Source organism: Meriones unguiculatus, chromosome 20, assembly GCF_030254825.1.
Source record: "Meriones unguiculatus strain TT.TT164.6M chromosome 20, Bangor_MerUng_6.1, whole genome shotgun sequence".
Taxonomy (NCBI): Eukaryota; Metazoa; Chordata; class Mammalia; order Rodentia; family Muridae; genus Meriones; species Meriones unguiculatus.
The window spans coordinates 48,459,599-48,481,257 of NC_083367.1; the positions used below are offsets into that span (position 1 = coordinate 48,459,599).

Below are 21,659 nucleotides of genomic sequence, written 5' to 3' on the forward strand. Positions count from 1 at the left end.
GTGTGTGTGTCCTGAGGCTTCACTCATGCGAGGCAAGCACTCTAGCACTGAACTACATTCCAAGTGTAATGTAAATGGTTCTTCTTGTAGATACATTTTAATAGAGTTTTGCTGTGTTGCTTAAGCTGGCCTTGAACTCCTGGGCTCCAGCAATCCTCTTCCCTCGGTCTCCCGTGTGGTATGCCATGGCACTCAGCTTAACCAAAAGTGTATGGATTATCAAATGCCTCTGCTAGTTTCTGCACAGCAGGGATAGAGAAAACCTCCATGACGGTAACTCAATACTGGCACAAATGTTAAGAATAAAACCTAAACTTCTACAAAAAGTGAAATGATCATGGTCACGGGTGACACCCGCTTTTCCTCTGCGGAGTGAGAAAGGGCCTGCGGAACCCAGGAGCCAACCGTTTTGAGCACGCTGAGCAAATGCTCTAATGCCCCACTGCGCTCCCTGCTCTGTGAGGTTATTTTTAAAAGCAGGTCTCCCCTGGAATGCAACACAGCTACTGCAAAACTGCATGATGCTGAAGGAATAGCAATTTGTTTCTCGTGCCAAGCATTCCACGGGGCCGCACAGAGATTTCAAAACCTACCAGGCAGGACACCGATCGCTGGTCTGATTCTTTCTAGAGTCGGATTCTTTATCTCCTCCTATGCTTTTGTGATGTCCTGGAGAACTTCCTTTCTCTAGCAGAAGAAGAATTTCTATGAAATATGTCACATTACATACGCAATATGCAGCTCATCTTTCCCGCCAGGAGGGAACATCCTTGGGGATGTTACTTCCGGTAAAGTGTTGTATCCCGGGTGGGGCCGGCAATTAGGCCCTGCAGTTTTGACTACTGACTGGATATGGACTGCTGTCAACAACCCTTTTTGCAATGCCCATGACGAGCCTCCCAGATCAGCGTCCTTTTGTGCAATGCCCATGACGAGCCTCCCAGACCTAAGCCTAGTAGGCACTCGGGCGCCTGCCCCTCCCTGGCTGTTACCTGCCGCTGTGTTGAGAGGTTGGACAGGCAATCCCTGAAGCTGAGGAGGACTCTTTTGGCCTGGGTCCTTCTTCAGCGCCTGGGAGGTGTTTCCTTCTAAGAATGCACCTCTCTCTTGCTGCTGCAAGGACAGCACCTTGGATGCAGTGCTGGCTGCACACTGCAAACACACCTCAGCAGCTGCTGTCTATGCCCTGGTACACGAACCCAGTACATCCGGACTTCTGACCGTTTACGGATACTCTGACTGTTGGGAACCCACCAGCACAGGAAATGCCTGCCACTGGGCCACAGGAGCAAACGGTGAGTAGTAGCTCTTGGTGTGTGGGTCCCCAGATTCTCCTCCCTCGGGAGTGACATAGCTCTGAGCTCTTCAAGACTTTTTCCTCCCTTCAATGGCTCATGTCCTAACAACAAGAACTTTCTGTTATAGAAATAATGAAAATCACTGACACACTTGACTAATGTCCTTCAGTCTCCCCTCAACAACTAGGCATCCTCTAGACAATACAGTAGAAAGAAAGAAATTGCTAAGAAAAGTCAATCCCAACACCGGTTCGGGATGATATGGTTTACTTAGAGTGGCACAGCCAGGAATAACTGAGTCAGAAACAAAATTGAAATAGTTCTGTCCAACAGGTCAGAGCTGAAAACACTCTGCATTAAATCTGTTAAAGAAAGCAAGACGATTTTATATGATAAACATATTGCACTTATAATATTTATAATCATATGCATTATCCTATTTATAACACATGTTGGAAGATAATGCCTTATTACTGTGTGCCTGTGTGTGTGGTGTGTGTAGGTATGCGTGCCCTCATTTGTGGGAGCAGGTGTGTGCACTGGTGTGCGAACACGCACCTGCGTGTGTTTGTGGGGGCTCGAGGTTGGTTGGTGTCCTCCTCCTCTGCTGAACCCAGCGATTGACGTTTGTTCAGTCTGGACAGCAGAGATCCACTGCCTCCACTTCCTTCGCGCTGAGGTTAGCGGCAGCCACCCTTCCCACCTGGCTTTTCGAAGGACTCTGGAGACCTCTGCTTCCTTCAGTCTTCACAGTTGCCTGCTGAGGCTTCACCAGCTGAGCTGTCTCCCCAGCCCGAGAATGCTCTTTCATGAAGCCAAAAGACACATTAGCCCTACGCAGAACCCGCAGATAGAAACACCGTCCTTCCTTCCCTCCCTCTGTTCTACCTTTTTTCCCGTGCAATTGCACAGGCCGGCACCAAACTCCAGAGTCTTCCTGCCTCAGCCGGGAGTAGCCATGGTGACAGGTGTCGGCTGCTGGACCTGGCTCTACGTTTTCATTTCCAACCCTTACATTGGTAAGGTCTTCTAGGTTTCAGACTGGTATGTGCTGCTCAATGCACACTTATGACATCCGTATTAATAGAACGCAGAGCAAGCGTCAGGACATGAGGCTCTCGTCAAAACACCACTCCATTCTCACAGCTCCTCCTCCTCAGTATCTGCTTGAGGTAAATGCATGATTCTTGCAGCTTTCTTTTCTCCTGTATGATTATCCAAGATAGATAAGGCTCCTACTCAAAAGGAGTGCACAAACTCTGAGCTTGCCCTTTTACCTCATGTCTCTGATGACCCTCTACTCTCCCCACTCATCTTCATGATAACACTGGAAATAACAATTATCAAAACAAACCCAGTTCTTATATGTAGTAGGTATTGTTGCTTACTGTACTTTCCATCCCACAACTTTCCTGCAAAATTATAAACTTATGTGGGGCATACTGATACACGCCTTTAATCCTAGCACTTGGGAAGCCGAAGCAGGTGGATCTCTGAGTTCCAGACCAGCCTGGTCTACAATGCCAGTTCCAGGACAGCCAGGGCTACGTATACGGTGAAACTTTGTCTCAATTTTTTTTAATTTTAATTAAATTTAAATTTAAATTTTAATTATATATATTATACTATATATACATATATATGTATATATATACACTTAGGTATGTACTCCTGAGGGTTTTTTTTTCCAGTAGTAAGATTTGAAACTAGACCCTCACACAGGCTACAACACACTCTACCCTGAGCTGTGGCTAGTCCTTTTTCACCTTGTGTTATGATACAGGATCTCTCGAATTTACTAAGAATGGCCTTGAACTCAGCCAGTAGCCCAGATAGGTACTGAATTTCCGATCCTCCTGCCTCGGCCTCCCAAGTAGCTGAGATCACAGGCCTGTGCCACCACACCTGGGTAAATCCAGAGGTGTTTTAAGATTATTGAAAACATTATCTTATGAGACTCACTTTGTTCCTCTTATAACAAATAAAGAATTTAAAGAAAGTAAAGTAAATTTCAAGGCTTTAAATCTCTGGTCTAATTATTTCCTTAAGTGTTATTATTTACATAATTTATCTGTACACAGGTAAACCAAGGAACTATAAATGCTGTAGCAAGAACAGAAAATCACCTGCTCGTACCCCCTCCTCATTAACTTAACTCCTACCATCAGGCATATGCAAATGGATAATCCACTGCCCCTATTGTGATCTCCAAGCTCAGACACCTGGGGGAGCTTAGATTCCAGCTACTTTGGGTTTCTCTTTCTCACCCAAGCCCTGATTTTCGGGCTTCAGAATCCCTTAGGAAGCTGGTGGTGGCACTGCATGCCTCTACTCCCAGCATTTGAAAGGGCAACCAGGAGTTCAAGGTCATTTTCAGCAACAGAAGGAGTTTCAGTTACATGAAACCCTGTCTCCACAACCAAATGACAAAGCAGAATCCCTGGGGAATTGAAACAGTGGCCTTTTCAAACCACGGGTCTTTCAGTCTCCCCAACAGAAGACCAATAGAATGCAAGAGCTACAGTGTGATGGCCAGGAAGCTTTCAGCCCTCCGCTGGCTCACCAGGCACAGCTGAGAAAGGAGCCAACAAGGTGATGATTTACAGAGACACGCTGAAAACGCTCACCCAGGACGGGAAAGAAATTATTCTTGGGACATTTGAAATTGTCAGTATTTAAACTTCCTTAGTTAACTTATCTACTAGAGACAGGGTCTTACTATGCAGTCCAGAGGGGATTGAAACTAACTGTGTAACTAGGCTGACCTTGAATTTGCCATCTTCCAGTTCCAGCCTCCCGAATTCTGGGATTATGGATGTATGCCAGCAAGACCAGACCCAACATTTGATTTTGCTACGTATGTGTTCAATGCTCTTCAGATTTTACTCAAGAAAAGTCTGAATGTTGGCATAAGGATGTTAGCTCGGTTGTAAATTGCTATGCTGTTTGGCCACACTAAGAAATGGCTCTGGAGCCATCTGGAGATTCGGTCCTCGCCACTTCAGACCCAAGAATGTTTATGTCAAACGTCATCCAAAACTCTTGTGCCGAGTGAGGCTGACCCTTGGCTCTGTGAGAAGGGAACAAGAAAAACAGCAAACGGTCCAAGAGTAAAAGAATTGTGCTCCTGAGAAGGTAGACCGTTTCCAACAGAGGCCACTGTTGTTTGTCCTTTTATATAAAAGTGCTTACAGTGGGGCTGGAGAGACAGATGGCACAGTGGTTAAAAGCTCCTGCTGCTCTGCCAGCGGCCCAGAGTTTGGTTCCTGGTATCCATGGCAGGTGGCTCACAACCACCTGTAACTTCAGCCCCACCTGCTTGCACACACACACACACACACACACACACACACACACACACACATTCTTCCTCTGTCTCTCATCTTTCCTGTCACAATACATATTTTCTCTCTCTCCCTCTCTCTCTCTCTCTCTCTCTCTATCACACACACACACTGCCTCTCTCAGGATCTCTGTCTGTCTTTCTGTCTCTCTGTCTCTCTGTCTCTCCCCCTTCCTGAACCCTCCCCGCTGCCCGACGATTAAAAATAAAATTAATCTTAAAAATGCGGGCAGCGAAACAGTGAAAAGAAGGAGGGTGCTCTGCTGGGAACTCTTAGTTGGGGAACTTCAGCATGACTGCTGCAGCAGGCTTCCCCAGCCATTCCTGCTGGGAGATCAAGTGCCCAGGCACAATGATGTTATCTACCTACAGTTTACTACTTTTTCTTTCCCTGGAAGTCTCACCTGAAGGCGTTCTCAGATCCACCCAAGACTCCTGCTCCAGCTGGCTGACTCAGCGGGGCCTCAGTGGGGCTTCCCCAGTCCGCCGGCAGCTGAATGTTTCCAACTTCACACATTGATGATGTTAACTTTTGTTTGCTCTCTGTGTTGGCTACTCCAGATGCCGGCTGTCCCCTTTGATGTTTGGCTACCTGCTGCTTCTCTCTGTCTGAGGCTCTATTCTTTTGGTTTTTGCTCATTCAAAAATGGAAAGCCTGGCTACTGTAAGCCAATCTCCAGACTGTACAGAACACGGAGTTTACTGGTGCACGTTTGTAACCCTAATGCTTGGGAAGCCAAGACAGAAGGACTGCAAGTGCAGGGCAAGACTATTTGTCATAGAAAGACCCTGGCTCATAAAAGAAAACAACCCCCGTCCCCAAAAATACACGTTAAGACTCAGAGATAAAAGTTCTGGTCAGAAGATGGCTTGTGCAGCAACTCTGAAGACCTCCAAGTCAGGGCAGAGTCAAACTCCAGACATAGAAGTGCCTAGGAAGAGCCTCTCTCTCTCTCCTCCTTTCTCCTCTCCTTTCTTTGCCCTTCTCCTCTCCTCTCCTCTCCTCTCCTCTCCTCTCCTCTCCTCTCCTCTCCTCTCCTCTCCTCTCCTCTCCTCTCCTCTCCTCTCCTCTCCTCTCCTCTCCTCTCCAACTCTTTCTCCAGCTGCTGTGATTCTCCACACAGTCAGTGCTGTGGGTTGAACAGCAACTGTCCCTCACCCTCACAGGGTTGTGTGTTGAACTTGACCTCTGGCTGCTCCTCTGGAATGTGGGACCTGCTAGGTGAGTCTTGAGGATTACAGCCTGGCCCCACCTTGGGCTAGAATGCTTGCTTCCTGGTCCCCCTGCATAACACGGCCAGCTTCCTCACACCCTGCTGCCATACACACACCCACTGCCCTGACTTTCTAGCCACGATGGACTCTGTCCCTTGAACTGTGAACCAAAATAAACCTCTCCTCCCTTAAATCTGTTCTGTTGGTTATTTAGTCAGAACTAGCAGAAAGTGGCTAATGTTGCAGAGGCAGACAACAAGGAGAGTAAGAAAAGACAATGGAGGGGCTGGAAGATGGCTCAGTAGTTAAGAGCACTTACTGCTTTTGTGGAGGTCCAGAGTTCCATCCCTAGAGCCATGGCAGCAGCTACTACAGGGGATCTGATGTCCTCCACCAGCCTCTGCTGGCACACACACACACACACACACACACAAAACAGATTTTTTTGGGGGAGGGGAGAAGGCCAGGGGAATAATGCAAAGCCACAGCAACAGCGGCAAACTTCCATGCACCCTTCCATACACTTCTGCCATCAGTGGCTGTTGGTAAATAAAACTAATTTTGTATACTGAATTTTAAGAGAATTATCCTTCCACAGGCCTACAGTAGAATACGCTTAAAGTAATCTCTTTCCATGGACATGAAATAATAAACAATGTCCTATATGGACCACGAGAATGTGTATACATAGGTGTCTGTGTGTACATGTGAGTGTGTATGTGAGTGCAAGTGAGCGTTTTGAAGAACTGGGATTTTAAGACACCCCATTGGGTCCTGGATCAACAGTCCCATGGCCAATCTCCTGCCAGTGGTCACCGCTTAGGCATAGAGAGGTGACTTGGGATTTAAAAGGCCTGTGAAGTGTTAACTGTTCCTGTAAGTTTGGTGATTGTGACGGTGTTTGTTTTAGAAAAATCACAGACTGCCATTCAGAGTTGAAGCAAAATGTAATGAAGTTAGCTGCCTTCCGCACCCTCTGTGCCTCCTTTAAAGACCAGAGAGGATGTTGCTCATCTGTGTCCAAGTGGTGAGGGAGGGTTCTGGAGCACACCTGCGGAAGCAGATGAAAGCTGCAAGCGTGCACCAGAGGCCTTTCTGCATGGATGAGCAAGCCACCCAAGAGCAAGAGGGAAAACCCGGGGGAGTTAACAGAAAAGGCCCAAATGCAGCTGCAAGAACTGAGTCAGTAATATCCAGACAAAACAAACAAACAAAACCTGAGAACATTTGCCCTGGAAAGTACCCTGCTCGGCTTTTAAGTACAGGGGCTAAGCCAAGGGCTGAAGGAATTGCCTCTCCTCCCTGTCCCAGTAGCCATGCTCCTCTCTCTGTCCTTCCCAAGTACTTCCACTCAATCTACGCCATTTTTTCACTAGCACCTGGCCAGACCTCATTTCCTGAGTGTGAGTTGCATTTTACCCTTCAGCAGCAGAAAGCCTCCAGCTGAATTACAATAAAGAGAACACACCAGTGTGTCGGTCAGGATCTTGTCAGGGGCGAGGGGGCTCACAAAGGGCGCTCAAAGAACCGAGTTTACAAGGTGTAGTCAGGGGAGGAATGGCAGGGCCCCTGAGCACCCCACAGTAGGAAGCTGTTAAGATCCCTAGGCAGAGGCAAAGGGAGGGAGGAAGCGCTGAAGCGGCAAGCTCTGAGCAATGGGAGAGGTCCACCCACCAGGAGCCATAGCCATAGGATACCAGCGTACTCTATGCTCATGATGGCACTAGTCGAAATCATGGGATTGGTTTAGGCGTCCATCTGGATAAAGGAATGAAGAAAATGTAGCATACGTATGCGTGAGGTGCTGTTCAGCCACAAGGGAGGATGAAAGGACGTCACTTGCAAGAAAAACCCAGAGAGCGTCGCTCAGGCTTCTCTACCCAAGATGCGTGTGGAGATCTATGTAAGTGTCTTTAGGGACTTACTCATTCACCAAATTCACCCTGCTCCAACGTATTGTTCAAAATGAAGACAATCCTAAACCCCACTACAAATTCTAACAAATTAAAATGACACAGGAGCAGGCCAGCCTCAAACTCAGAGATCCACCTGCCCCCGAGTACTAGGATGAAAGGCACACACTATCACACCTGGCTTGGACTTAACTTAGTTCTTTTTGCTTGTTTGTTTTTCTTATTTATCCCTGCTCTACAGATGTTAGAAACACAGGCTTGATTTCCTAAACAGGCAGTCTAGCACTTTGCACAAATATGAACGAAGACCTGGAGCATCTGGATGTGCCTAGGCCTGTTTACATGTAAACACATCCCACGCACATCTGTAATCTGTCTTTGATAGAAATAGAAACGCCATCTCTCTGGAGAACTGGTAGCTGCATTTCTAGCCACGTCCATGTGCATCTGCCCCGCCATCACCCTGCCCATGCACCCCTGTCCTTCCTCAACAGCCCCCTACCTAGGTTCTTTACATGTGAAGAATCATCAGGTACGAGTTTAGTTAACGCTTCAGATCTGAGTCACAGCTCTCTCCCAAACCACCAGTCACAGGTGCCCAGGAAGGAAAGATGACCAATGATTTCCCAAGGCATGGCTTTTTTCTTCCTGGATATTCCCCTTTTCTACAATGAGACCGGAAGGGTTCTGACTATCAAAATTAGAGATTTAAAAATAGAGATTTTTTTTAAAGTCAGGAGAATGATAAGGGTGATCATTCTGACAAAAATCTTAGGGATTTTATTGCTGTGAAGAGGCATCATGATCACAGCAACTCTTATAAACGAAAACATTTAACTGGGGCTGGCCTACTGCTTCAGAGGTGTAGTCCATTATCATCACGGTAGAACATGACAGCCTGCAGGCAGATGTGGTGCTGGAGAAGGAGCTGAGAATTCTACATCAGAATCAGCAGGCAGCCAGAGACTATATGCCACACTGAGCAAAGCTGGAGCCCCCACGGTGACACACTTCCTCCAGCAAGGCCTCACCTGTTCCACCTAGGCCACACTTTCCAATAGTGCCACTCCCTGGGGGCCAAGCATTCAAACACATGAATTTATGGGGGTCAATCCTATTTCAAACTGCCATGGACAGTAAATGGTATCTAGATTTCTTCTCTACCCCCACCCCATTTTGAGACGTGGTTTCAAGTGTAGTCAAAGATGTAGTCAAAGATGACCTTGAACTTCCTATCTTCCTGCCTCCACCCCCACCTCCTAAATGCTGGGATTACAGATATGCACCATTATGCTTACCCGGATAGTTCACTTCCCATGCACAAACACCCTCCAACAATAACTCATTTGATAGGGTAATTTAGTCTCATTAAGTTTTGGTGAAAATATTATGAGTTTGGGTATCAGAAAGAATGAGGCTCCTCACATCTACAGATACTCGATTTTTGACAAAGAAGCCAAAACCATACAATGGAAAAAAGATAACATTTTTAACAATTGGTGCTGGTCTAACTGGATATCCACATGTAGAAAAATGCAAATAGATCCATACTTATCACCATACACAAAACTAAAGTCCAACTGGATCAAAGACCTCAATATAGAACAAGACACACTAAATCTGTCAGAAGAAAATGTGGGGAAGAGCCTTAAACTCATTGGCACAGGAAACAACTTCCTGAAGAGAACACCAACAGCACAGTCTCTAAGGTCAACAATCAATAAATGAAACCTCATGAAACTTAAAAGCTTCTGTAGAGCAAAGGACACTGTCATCAGAACAAAATGACAGCCTACAGACTGGGAAAGAATCTTCACCAACCCTATATCTGACACAGGGCTAATATCCAGAAGATATAAAGAGCTCAAGAAGTTAAATAGCAACAAATCAAGTAACCCAATTAAAACACGGTGTACAGAGCTAAACAGAGAATTCTCAATAGAGGAATATCGAATGGCAGAGAAACACTTAAAGAAATGCTCAACGTCCTTAGTCATCAGGGAAATACATATCAAAACGACCCTTAGATTTCACCTTACACCCATCAAAATGGCTAAGATAAAACCTGAAGTGACAACACATGCTGGAGAGGATGTGAAGAAAGGGGAACCCTCCTCCACTGCTGGTGGGAATGTAAACTTGTACAACCACTTTGGAAATCAATCTTGCGCTTTCTCAGACAATTAGGAATAGTGCTATCTCAAGATCCAGCTATATCACTCCTAGGCATATATCCAAAATATGCTCAAGTATACAACAAGGACATTTGCTCAACCGTTTGTAGCAGCTTTATTTGTAATAGCCAGAAGATGGAAACAACCCAGATGTCCCTCAGTTGAGGAATGGATACAGAAATTGTGGTACATTTACACAATGGAATACTACTCAGTAATTAAAAACAAAGAAATCATGCAATTTGCAGGCACGTGCTGGGAACTAGAGAAGATCATCCTGAGTGAGGTAAACCAGAATAAGAAAGACACATATGGTATATACTCATTGATAAGTGGGTATTAGACATATAATAATAAACATACTAAAATTTGTACACCTAAAGAAGCCAAGCAAGAAGGAGGACCCTGGGTAAGATGCTCAATCCTCACTCAGAAAGGCAAATGGGACAGACATCGGAAGAGGGAGAAAACAGGGAACAGGACAGGAGCCTACTACAGAGGGCCTCTGAAAGACTCTACCCAGCAAGGTATCAAAGCAGATACTGAGACTCATAGCCAAACTTTGGGCAGAGTGCAGGCAATCTTGCGAAAAAAGAGGGAGATAGTTAGACCTGGAGGGGACAGGAGCTCCACAAGGAGAGCAACAGAACCAAAAAATCCGGGCACAGGGGTCTTTTTTGAGACTGATACTCCAACCAACGACCATGCATGGCAATAACCTGGAACCCCTGCACAGATGTCAGCCATGACAGCTCAGTGTCCAAGTGGGTTCCCTAGTAATGGGAACTGGGACTATCTCTGACATGAACTCAGGGGCTGGCCTTTGATCACCTTCCCCTGATTGGGGAGCAGCCTTACCAAGCCACAAAGGAAGACAATGCAGCCAGTCCTGATGAGACCTGATAGGCTAGGGTTAGAGGGAAGGGGAGGAAGACCTCCCCTATCAGTGGACTGGGGGAGGGGCATAGGAGGAAATAAGCCAGAAAGGGTGAGGCTTGGAGGGGATGAGAGAGAGGGCTACAGCTGGGATAAAAAGTGAATAAACTGTAATTTATAAAAAAAATAATTAAAAAATAAAATTATAAATAATTGTAATAGTTTGGGATGCATGCAACAATTTAAAGAAAAAAATTAACTCTGGTCTGTTTTACCTCCTTATGTAATATGCATGATTTTTAATCAAGACTTTTCAGCAATTTGTGAATACAAAGTTTGATACTCACTGTAAGAATATCTGTGTGAGCATTTCAACCTGCGGTGAATTATGATAATTAAATTCTATGCAGTTCTGTTCTTACCTTTCCTTTCCATTCCCTACTGTGAAAATTCAATTTCCAGATGCTTTTGATGTGTCTAGTTTAAAGGTTTGCCTCTACTGAGCGGTCAGGTTTGTCATGTGAGAATTCATCCTGCATCATTTTTTCAGTACTGTCTTACTTCTCCAGTCAAAACAGGACATCCGAAGTTTTTAGAGGAAAGAACAGTTTCAGCATGAGAAGACAAAATTCACTGAGTGGATTTAATACTTCAGCTCATTGTAGCTAATAATTATGAGAAAACAAGCAGTTGAACTGTAGTTAAAAAAAAATCACATGAAATTCCCTGTCTGAAACATGGAATAGAATTTAAGTAGTCATATTTTCTTATATAATAGATTGAGAAAAACTCACCTAAGAAGTTCATTTAACAAGATAAACAATATAATATCACATCAATTATACTCTATAACCATGTAGCTATATTAAGCGGTGTTATTTGGATAGCGGTGAAAATTTCTATGAGTGCAATATCCTATGTGTAGAAATTATATTTTGAGTACTTTACTTCTGTAGAGTAGATACAGGCAACTGAGTATAGAAAATATAAAGAAGCAATGTGTAAAATTTACCAAGGTTTTAAGTAGCTTAGTAGAATTATCTAGCTGTTGTTGCGTGACCTGCTCATTTATTGACATCCCAACATTATAGTAAATATAGTATTTTTATTAACAAGTCTACAAAACTTGATTTCATTCATTTATTTGTACATTCTGTGTAAATATTTACTTTCCTATATTTGTGCAACATTTCTGTATCAATTTAAGTAATAATGTAAAACATCTAAATCTTTTTTTTTTAATATATTTTTTTCAAATATCGTGTTGTACACTAGTCACCTCTTCCAGGTCTGTTCCGCTGACTCTTAGGTCCGTGTAAGGCTGACCGGCTTGCTCTGCAGAGCTGTTGGAGAGACTGAGTGATGCACTGCATGGGAAAGCAACTGTCAGGTATCAAGTACTCAGTATCTGTGCGTGCCCCTTGGCCTATTTCTTACTCTTTTTTTCTCTGTTGGTTCATTTTTTTTTTTTTACATTTTAAAAATATTTAATTTTTGCAAAATCTTTATTAGTATTATTTATTACATTTTTTATTATTGATTTTTACAATTTATTCAATTTGTATCATGGCTGTGGCCCCTCCCTCGTCTCCTCCCAATTCCACCCTCCCTCTTCTCCTCCTATGCCCCTCCCCTAGTCCACTGATAGGGGAGATCCTCCCCTCCTTTTTTTTATTAGAAAGTATTTTTTAATTTTATTTTTTAAATGTGTTACAGTTTATTAACTTTGTATCCCAGCTGAGGTCCTCCTCCCCTTCCATCTGATCCTAGATTATCAGATCTCATCAGGACTGGCTACAATGTCTTCCTCTGTGGCCTGGCAAGGTTGCTACTCCCTCGGGGAAGGGGGGGGAGGTCAAAGAGCCAGCCACTGAATTCATGTCAGAGACAGTCCCTGTTCCCCTTACTAGAGTACTCACTTGGCTACTAAGCTATCATGGGCTACATCCGAGCATGGTCCTTGGTTGCCTTCTCCCCTTCTATTTGACCCTTGGTTAATTTTGAGACAGGTTTTCACTATGTATCTCTGGCTGTACCCGCACTCAATGTGTAGACCAGGCTGACTTCAAACTCAACAGAGATCTGCCTGCCTCTGCTTCTGCCTCTGCCTCTCAAGTGTTGGGATTAAACATATCAGTAGACCCTACTGGCCTATTTCTTTTCGACCAAAGTTCCTATGCTCATTTAATTTATAGGAGAGACTGGAGAATCACCTGGCTGGAAAGAATTAGCTTTCCCCACTACCCTAACGCTATGTCTATTTCCCTTAGAAAACACGTCCGAACTCAACTTATTGTCACTTTCACCCTTTGTTAATCAGTTATCTGGCAGCATTAGGATAGAAATTCGAAGCCTGGAGTTCGGGATACACGCCTGGAACTGCAGGATTTGGGAGGTGGAGGCAGGAGAATCAGGAGTTCATGATCAGTTTTATATTAAGTTGGAGCCTGGTGTGGGTTACATGAGGCCCTGCCTAAAATAAAGAAATGGTATGTTTGTGTGTGCATTCCTCTTTAACTTCTGTGGGCCTTCTGAGTGGAACTGGGGCCGAGGCATGTTTGCACACAGAGAAAAGCGACCGGCAAGCCTGTGTGAGCGGGAAGTCAATGCAGATATTCCCTGAGGATAGTCTCTGCCTGCCCCTTCCGCAGTTATGATTCATGAGGGACTGGTAATCCCCTTTGAGGCACTTGTTTAAAAGCGAAATAACCAAGAAGGGTTCAATTAACTCTTAACAATGCCAAAATGCCAGGACATCTAGGGAAAAGCACCAGAACCTTCTTACGGGGTAAGATCAGGACAACCCTTAACATGCAAACGGGTGCGAGCCTAATTAGAGCACATGCCAGGCATTCCATCACACTTTTATCTTGAAGAATAGCCAACCCAACCTTTAGCCCAGCATGTTTAAACACGCTCAGCAGCACACACAGGAACACAATTGCTTGTTTCCATTCAAAGGCGATCCAGGAACAGACTCCTGATCAATAATAGTGTAGACTCCAAAAAGCTTTGTTTTGAATATCTCTGCGCCTGTGCCCTCCCCTGGCAGTAATCACATTTTCCTGCTTTACAGGCAACAACAACTTTCACAAGAGCTAAGCAGTTGGGGAGCCAAGCCAACATTTGTGAGGCAGCAGATCCCGGAGTGGCTGGCAAGGCCCGGGTAAGCCTCCCTACACGGGCTTGAAAATGGCCTTCTCCTGGCTTCTACGTGGCACACAGGATAAAGAAGGCGCTTCAACTCGGCTGTCAATGGTTGCTTCTTCTGTCGGGTCTTTCCCTGATAGCAGATGCAAAAGCCAACGGGCTGCGCATTCACAGGCTATTTATGAAGCCATCAACACTCTGAAAAGGTCTAAATGAGGCATCCTAAGTAAAATGTGGCGGGCCGCAGCGCCAGCACCAAGCCCCAGAAAGGAAGGTCCCGCATACGGCATAGTACAATCCAGGCCGAATCCGTAACTGGAATGACCTTTTGTCACTTTAAAATCTGCTTGTGGCCAGGCATGGTTGTGCACACCCTGAATACCAACATTCAGGAGGCAGAAGCGGGCAGATCTCTGTTATTTCAAGGGCAACCTGGTCTATATAAGGAATCCAAGGACAGCCAGGACTACATATTGAGCGACCCTGTCTCAAATTAACCCAATACATACATACATACATACATACGTAGTTGGTCCCTACCTAACCCAGCACCAACTGCAAATTTAATGGTCCACTTACCTCTGAGCTTGCCTTCCTCGGCCTGTGCCCTACTGCTACGGAGAAAGACTGGGTAGAAGACAGACCAGCCTCTTGGTGACACTGTTTCCTGAAGGCTGGGCCGGGGGTTCCCAGCTCAGGATCCAAACACTTTCATTTACATATACAGCAGTTTTTAAGGGTTTATTTATTTTTATTTTATGTGCCTAAGTGTCTTATCCATGACCATCTGGATAGGAATGGCCCCCACAGACTCATGTGTTTGAAGGCTTGGCTCATAGGAAGTGGCACTATTTGGGTGTGTGGCCTTGTTGGAGGAGGTGTGTCACCTAAACCTGCACCTGCAGCCAGGGCCTTGGTAGCAGTTTGCCACAGTCTAAGTCTAAGCTTTACTTCTAGGTGCCAACATGTGAAGCAAGACCTGAACTAGACCCTGTGTACTGGAAGGAGCTGAAGAAAGGCGTGTCTGTACAAGCCTGGGTAGGTACCTTGCAGTCCCAGGTGCCACTGCGAAAACAAAAGTTTCTTGGGCTTTTCTTCTGGCCCAGGGTTGAATATAATCAGAACCCAAGAAGATGTGGAGCCTTTCATGATTTGTAGATCAGAGAATAAAACTTCTCAGTGGTTATTCAATATGAGTGAAATGTCCTGAGAGGAAAAAAAAATACTTCTGCTTCCTCAAGATAATCCTTTTGACCTCGAGGTATTAGGTTAAAATCTTCTATTTCTGCACCGAATGCATCATAGGCTCAGTTTCATCCACATGCCCCACCCTCTCCTGGACTGAAATTTTTTTAGGTGGAATCATTTCAATGTTCTACTTCTTAATCTCAGTGTCTAAGAAATGTCTCTTTGAAATTCAATTTGTCCCATCATTGCAATAAAAAAAAAAAAAAGAGGCTGGCCAGTAACAGCCCATGCTTAACAGATTAACAGAGTGAGACCTTGGGTTCAAACCCCAGTGTACATGCACACATCACACATATACAAACACACATATACATATATACACACAGACACATAGACACACACACACACAAACATATATATATATATATATATATACACAAACACACACACACACACATACACACAACACAGAAGGGAACTTGTGCCATAGAAAACTCCATCAAGAATCCTAGAAGAGAGTTTCTAAAGATAAGACTACATGGCTTTCGTAAGCAGGGTGTTCCAGTCTTTTATACAAACAAATACAATGTTAGCTGGAAACTGAGCAATTATTTGATAAAATAGTTCAAGGGTAACCGAAAAGTACACAGCTCAGGCTTCAGTAATCCTTTCCATCCAGTCTGACACAGGTCTTTAAATAAATACATCGCTCTTCGTCTGCTTGGACATCTCTGAAACACAGATGACCCTTCCGTGAACTCAGGCTTTAAGGCAGGTGTGTGTTTGGAATGTTCGTACTAAGATAAGTGGTTTTAGTGCAAACTGTTCCCAGTGCCTAACATGTTCAACCCATCACTACACTTACGCTCAATAAATAAAGCAGATTTATAGTCAAAGTTTGAAGCAGCTGAGCCAGGGAAATGGCTGGATAGAGAAGGACGTGCCTGCCATCTGTGAGGCCCTAGACGGTTCCCTAACACCTACCTCCAAAGGGGGAAAAAATACAAAGCTGAAGGAGAAAAGAAGTGAAGCCAAGTCTCAAGGGTCTTTTAAGAATCTCCAAAAGGACTCAAGTCACTTATCGATACATGTGTGGACTGAGAACATTATGACTCAGTGTGGAGACGGAATGAATAAAGTAACAACGACAGAAATTAGCGGCAAACTTATCAGCACTCAGTTTAGGCTCTGTTCACGCCGGAAGCAACTCCTTCAGATTCTAGTTTTGGCCTCCTATTGAGATATATTAAAGCTGGTCTTGCTGGGCATGGTGGCACACAGCTGTAATCCCCACACTCTGGGAGGCAGAGGCAGGCAGATCTCTGTGAGTTTGAGGCCACCCTGGTCTACAAAGAGAGTCTAGGTCAGCCAAGGCTACACAGAGAAACCCTGTCTCGAAAAATCAAACAAAAACAAAAAAACCTGCTCTTTCTTTTTTTAATTGTCAGTGCTGGAATTGAACCTATACATCAATGTATTTAAGTTACTAAATGCATGAGGGGCCTTGCTTATATGTTGATCTTCACAAACTTAAAATGGGTTCTGGTTTCCAGTCTGTAATGGCTTGTTTAGTGTGGAAACCAGAATCCATTTTAAGTTATGAGGATCAACATTCAGCTCCATGCTTCTTTCAAATAACTGATTATTCTTAGTCTAAAGCAGTGGTTCTCAACCTGGGGGGTGGGGGGGAGTGGCAGGGTCTAATGACCCTTTCACAGGGGTTGCCTAATTGCATCAGAAAACATTACAGTTTTAAATTAGCAACAAAAGAAATTTGTAGTTGGGGCTCACTACAAATGAGGATTAAAGGGTCGCAGCATCAGAACAGTTGAGAACCACTCTTCTAAAGATTAAAACTTGAAATTCAACCATTTATTCTTGTAGCATTCTACATATAAAAACAGAGAGTAAAGGGGAAGGTCTGTTTTTTTTACATACACACACGTACGCACAATAAATGTTTAAAAACTTTTTTGAGTTGTTTGTTGTTGTTTTTGTTTTGAGACAAGGTCTCAGTACGTAGCTGGCCTGAAACTCGCTATGTGGACCTCATAGAGATCTGCCTGCCTCTGCCTCCTGAGTGCTGGGATTAAAGGCAAGCGTCACCACATCCACCTTTAAAACAAAATTAAATAAAATAAAAAGTTGGGTTTTTTTTTTTTAAAGAAAGTAAAATGAAAAAGAAAAATTAAAACTTAAAGAGTCAGTGCTCTCTGCGCTCAGCATGCATTCATTTGTCCACTTGTACATTACCTGCTATTTCCTTTTTCTGAATGAGGATATTTTGACACAAAATGGTTAGTAACTCGCCACAATGTATAACTAAGTGTCACAGTCACAGGAATTTAAACTCAGAGAATCCAGGCTCTGAATAAACTCTTTACAAAACAGAATATCAGTTAAAGGGGGACAAATGACTGTACCCACCAAGTTCTGCTGAGGGGTGGGCACAGCTCCCTTGCCCTCAGAGCACACCACTGGTCTCTGATCAAGGTGATAATGTACCAGGCGGGACCCCAGAAGGCAGTAAACATGTCTGTGTGGAATAACATAGGATTAGCATGTTTGCCGAAGTCAAGGTGGAAAAGACTTTAGGAGTGAGTCCCAGGAAGAGAGGCAGTGGTATTCCGCTTATTATTATTTTTTCTTTCTTTCTTTCTGTAACTTTATTTTCTTTTGCTCAGCAGGCTGTTCTCCGCTTATTTTATGTAAAGAAAGAACTGGCTGTAAGGATGTTCACAGCAATGCCATGGGTGTTCACACAATACAGAAATCCAGAGCGGTCGTGTATCTTTGCAACGGTCAGCTCTTCTAGGAAAGAAGCCACTTCCTTTCCTACCGGGTCTCCCCATTTCTCCCTCTGCATCTGTGCTTGTGCAACATAGTTTTAAATTCACGTTTGAAACAAGTAATACGGTAGACTCCCTCAGCCCCAGAAGAAGAGGGAAGCTGATTCCAAGGCAGGTATCCCTCAGAATACCTGAAATTTGGTGCTATCAACCATGTTGGAGGGGGCAGGGAGAGAGAGATTTGGGTTTGTTTTCTGATACGATCGGCCTCCGCATCTCAAACAAGCATGGACGGAAAATACCAGAGAGGGGTTTTTGGAGAGATGGCTCAGTGGTTAAGGATGCAGAGAACCCGCATTCTTTACGCTGAGCCTTTCTTCTGCAACTCACAGCAGCCTGTAACACCAGCTCCAGAGGACCCAATGGTGCCCTAGGCTGTCTGTGCACTGCACTTCCACACCCCCCACCACACACACACACACACACACACACACACACACACACACACATACACACACTTAAAAGCACATTTTAAATTTAAAAAGAGAAAATACTAGCAAAAAATAATAATGTATCTGTACGGAACACATACAGCTATATTTTTCCCGGACATTATTTCCTAAGTAAGATCTTTCAGGTACACTTACACAGCCCTCACGGTGTATTGGGGGTTAAGAATGCTCTAGAGATGATGAGGGATAGGGGAGGAAGCTATGGTAGTTACACAGCCTGTATTCCCAGTTCCTGGAAGGCTGTGACATAAGGATGACGGCTCCAGGTCAGCCTGGACGATACAGTGGGACTTGAACTATTAATGAAAACGACACTAATGAAGCACATGGAAAGACCTGGCGCAGTGGAAGCTGCACTGACCAGAAATCTGGCCATTCTCTTTTAAACTTCAAGAACTTTCTCCTGGTGGATAAATGAACTATTTGTAAAGATGCCCTGGCCAGAAAAATAGCCCGAGGACTAATGAATACATTTGTTTTTTGGAACTTTTGTTGGTACAAATTTCATCATAGCTCTGAAGGAAGGAATAAAGTGTTTTCTGACCAGCCTAGAACACACAAAGACTGTATAAAATCTAGTTGCCATTTCAATACCAAGATCCATGTGTAGTTACATTTTGACGAAAAGGGAACAGAACTTGGATTCCATTGAACCAACCATCAATTCTGATAGGATAACCAAATAAAACCAACACAAAAACCAACTTATAATGGTAAAGGTGCCATAGCTATTAGTACCCTTTATTTTATTTTATTTTCCACGTTAAGCAGTGAACCTAGGGACTGGCACAAGCTAGGCCAACACCCTCTCAATGAGGTCCCAATCTCGGCATGTTAAGAATTAGGTATCTCTGGTTTTGTCACTTACTGACTCTACTAGGGACATTTACTCTGAGGCCTCCGTTTCTCTAACCGTTTAATGCAGTCAACTAGCCTCTCCATTTCCTCCTCCACTGGATCTTAGGAGGATAAAGGAGACCAACCTCCGTGAACACGGGAGTCTTTACAATTAAGACACTGAAATCAAAATATTTCCAAAGCTCCAAGACACTCCTAGAGGCATTCGTTTTGATCCCAACTGCCCTCCTGCTTTTCTCAGCTACCGGTGCAAACTACTGAAGAAAGTAAAAAAAAACCGAAGGCCCCACACATGAGACACCGGATTCGGACTGAGCCAAAGCTGAGGGACCCAGACCCTGTGGCACAGTTTTGGGGGAGAAACAGGCCTTGCACAACCCCAGCGAGACGCGGAGTGGTGGGTAGGGGGTGCGCGGGAGGGATCCGAACACGCAGCGCTTACCTGGTCTCCCCGAGCGCCGCTGGCGGGTGCGGGACGAACACCCCACAGCCGGACGGCGGGGACTGCTTCTTCTTGGAGCGCCAGATGTGGAAGGTGGGGTGCTTCTTGGGGGCCTTGGACGGGCTGGCCTCCCTGGGGTCGCCCTGCGATGGTGGCGACAGCGGCATCTCCCCTCGCGCCTCCTCGGCCGGCTACTCGGACGCTGTCCTCCCCGGCGCCCAGCCGCGCTGGAAGAACTCACCTGCGCCTCAGTTCACCCGCCTTTGGCCGCGCGCCGACGGACCCCGCCCCCTTGTCGCCGGGGCGCCGGGACGACGGAGGGTGAAAGGATGGGGACCCGGGAGGCGGGCGCTCCGCAGCGCCCCCGCGCGGCCAGGGCGACGAGCTCAGGTGCGGCGGCCTCGGGAGCCTCAGGTGCTCCAGGCCTGCACCTGAGCCGCGGCTGCGGGGCAGCGACCCCTACCGGACATGTCTGGAACAGCGTCCCCCCGAGCCTGGCAGGGTTTTTGCACTACCTGGGGTGCAGCTTCCTTGAGCCACCCCCTGGAGTTGCTGGTCGCCCTTGACCTGTGTCTGGCTGGCAGGGTGAGTGGCTGCTAGGCCAACCACACCTGGAGGAGCTTGGGAGAGGCATGTACTCTGGCCGGGCCGCCTGGCAATTAGGACTCCTTCACTCTGGGTGGCTCGGGCAATCACGTGCTGGGCGGCTTCAGATGCTGTTGGTGAGCGTGAGTGCCAGCTTCTCCACTCTTCTCAAGAGTCTGAAGAATTAATTTGGACTCGCATCCCATAAAGCATCAAGGGATTAAAATTCACACGGAGAAGGACATTAGCCAAGTTCCGAAAGGGCTCAATATACCACACAGTGAATTAAATGTCAGTCCCACAAGGCAAGCGTCGCCTGATTTTCTGCTAGTAACTTTCTTTACTTAAGCCGCGCTAATGCGACTAAGTAGCAAAGGCAGCGATATTAAGTGACAGAGGTACAGTAACAGTTCGCCGGGCGTCATTAGGATATGAAGAGCCTCAAGTCCACTCACTACTCTAAAAACCGAATGCCACCACGTGCAATGCCTCCTTCGCTTCTTTGAAGATGCAGCTTCCGTTCCAGAGAACGCGCATTATTTTCCTTACATTTGTTTCAAGATATAAACTACATATGATTAAAATGTACAAGTCATGTCGGGCTCTGGTGGCACGCTCCCTCAATCCCAGGACTCGGGAGGCAGAGACATGTGGCTCTCTGAGTTTGAGGACAGCTCCGAAACAGCCAGAGCTACCCAGACCAAAAACAAACACCAAAAAAAAAAAAGCAAACACCACTGCAGGGCTTGGAGCTGAGTAAGTGCTTGATTAGAAATCTAGAAGCGTTGGGTTTGTTCCTAGCTGCTGAAGAATAAAACAAAAGCAAACCAGACCGGATAAAATGCAACCATAAAATTGTCTCGACTTCAGAATCTTCAGACAGCAATTCGAATAAATTAATGTTCATCCCGTAAAAATTGCCCACTAATCGAATCTTTTTTGCCTCTTCTGGAACTTCATTTAAAGGACTCATATATGTGCTCCTTTGATTTGAAATTCTCACCCTCTGCTCAGTATTAATCTGCGAAAATCATTCATATTCTTGCTTCTAGCCATTTAAAAATGCTGTATACAACTACCGCAGGGTACGACTATCCCACAGTCCATTGTCATTTAGATTGTTTCCAAGTGGATTCATAAATAAAGCTGATGCGATCCTCAGACATAAGCATTCATTTCTATTGGACACACACACACACAGGGTTCAAGCTGAGTAATAGGATGTACGTAGGCCCTGCAATGGTGAATTCTACTAGTACACTGTGACAAATGGTTTTGTTGCATTTTTAGGATCTTCAACTGTGTTAGAAAATTTC

At 45.1% G+C, this 21,659-nt stretch overlaps 1 protein-coding gene across 1 annotated transcript in view; it reads right to left on the reverse strand.

The window, feature by feature from the left end:
• Positions 1–19,972, reverse strand: part of Crybg1 (crystallin beta-gamma domain containing 1) — a 179,373-nt gene extending 159,401 nt beyond the window's left edge. The window contains exon 1 of the mRNA XM_021636415.2: positions 19,759–19,972. Coding sequence (XP_021492090.2) covers positions 19,759–19,925 — 167 coding nt within the window. The 5' untranslated portion in view covers positions 19,926–19,972. The remainder of the gene's footprint in view (positions 1–19,758) is intronic.
• Positions 19,973–21,659: the final 1,687 nt, after the last annotated feature.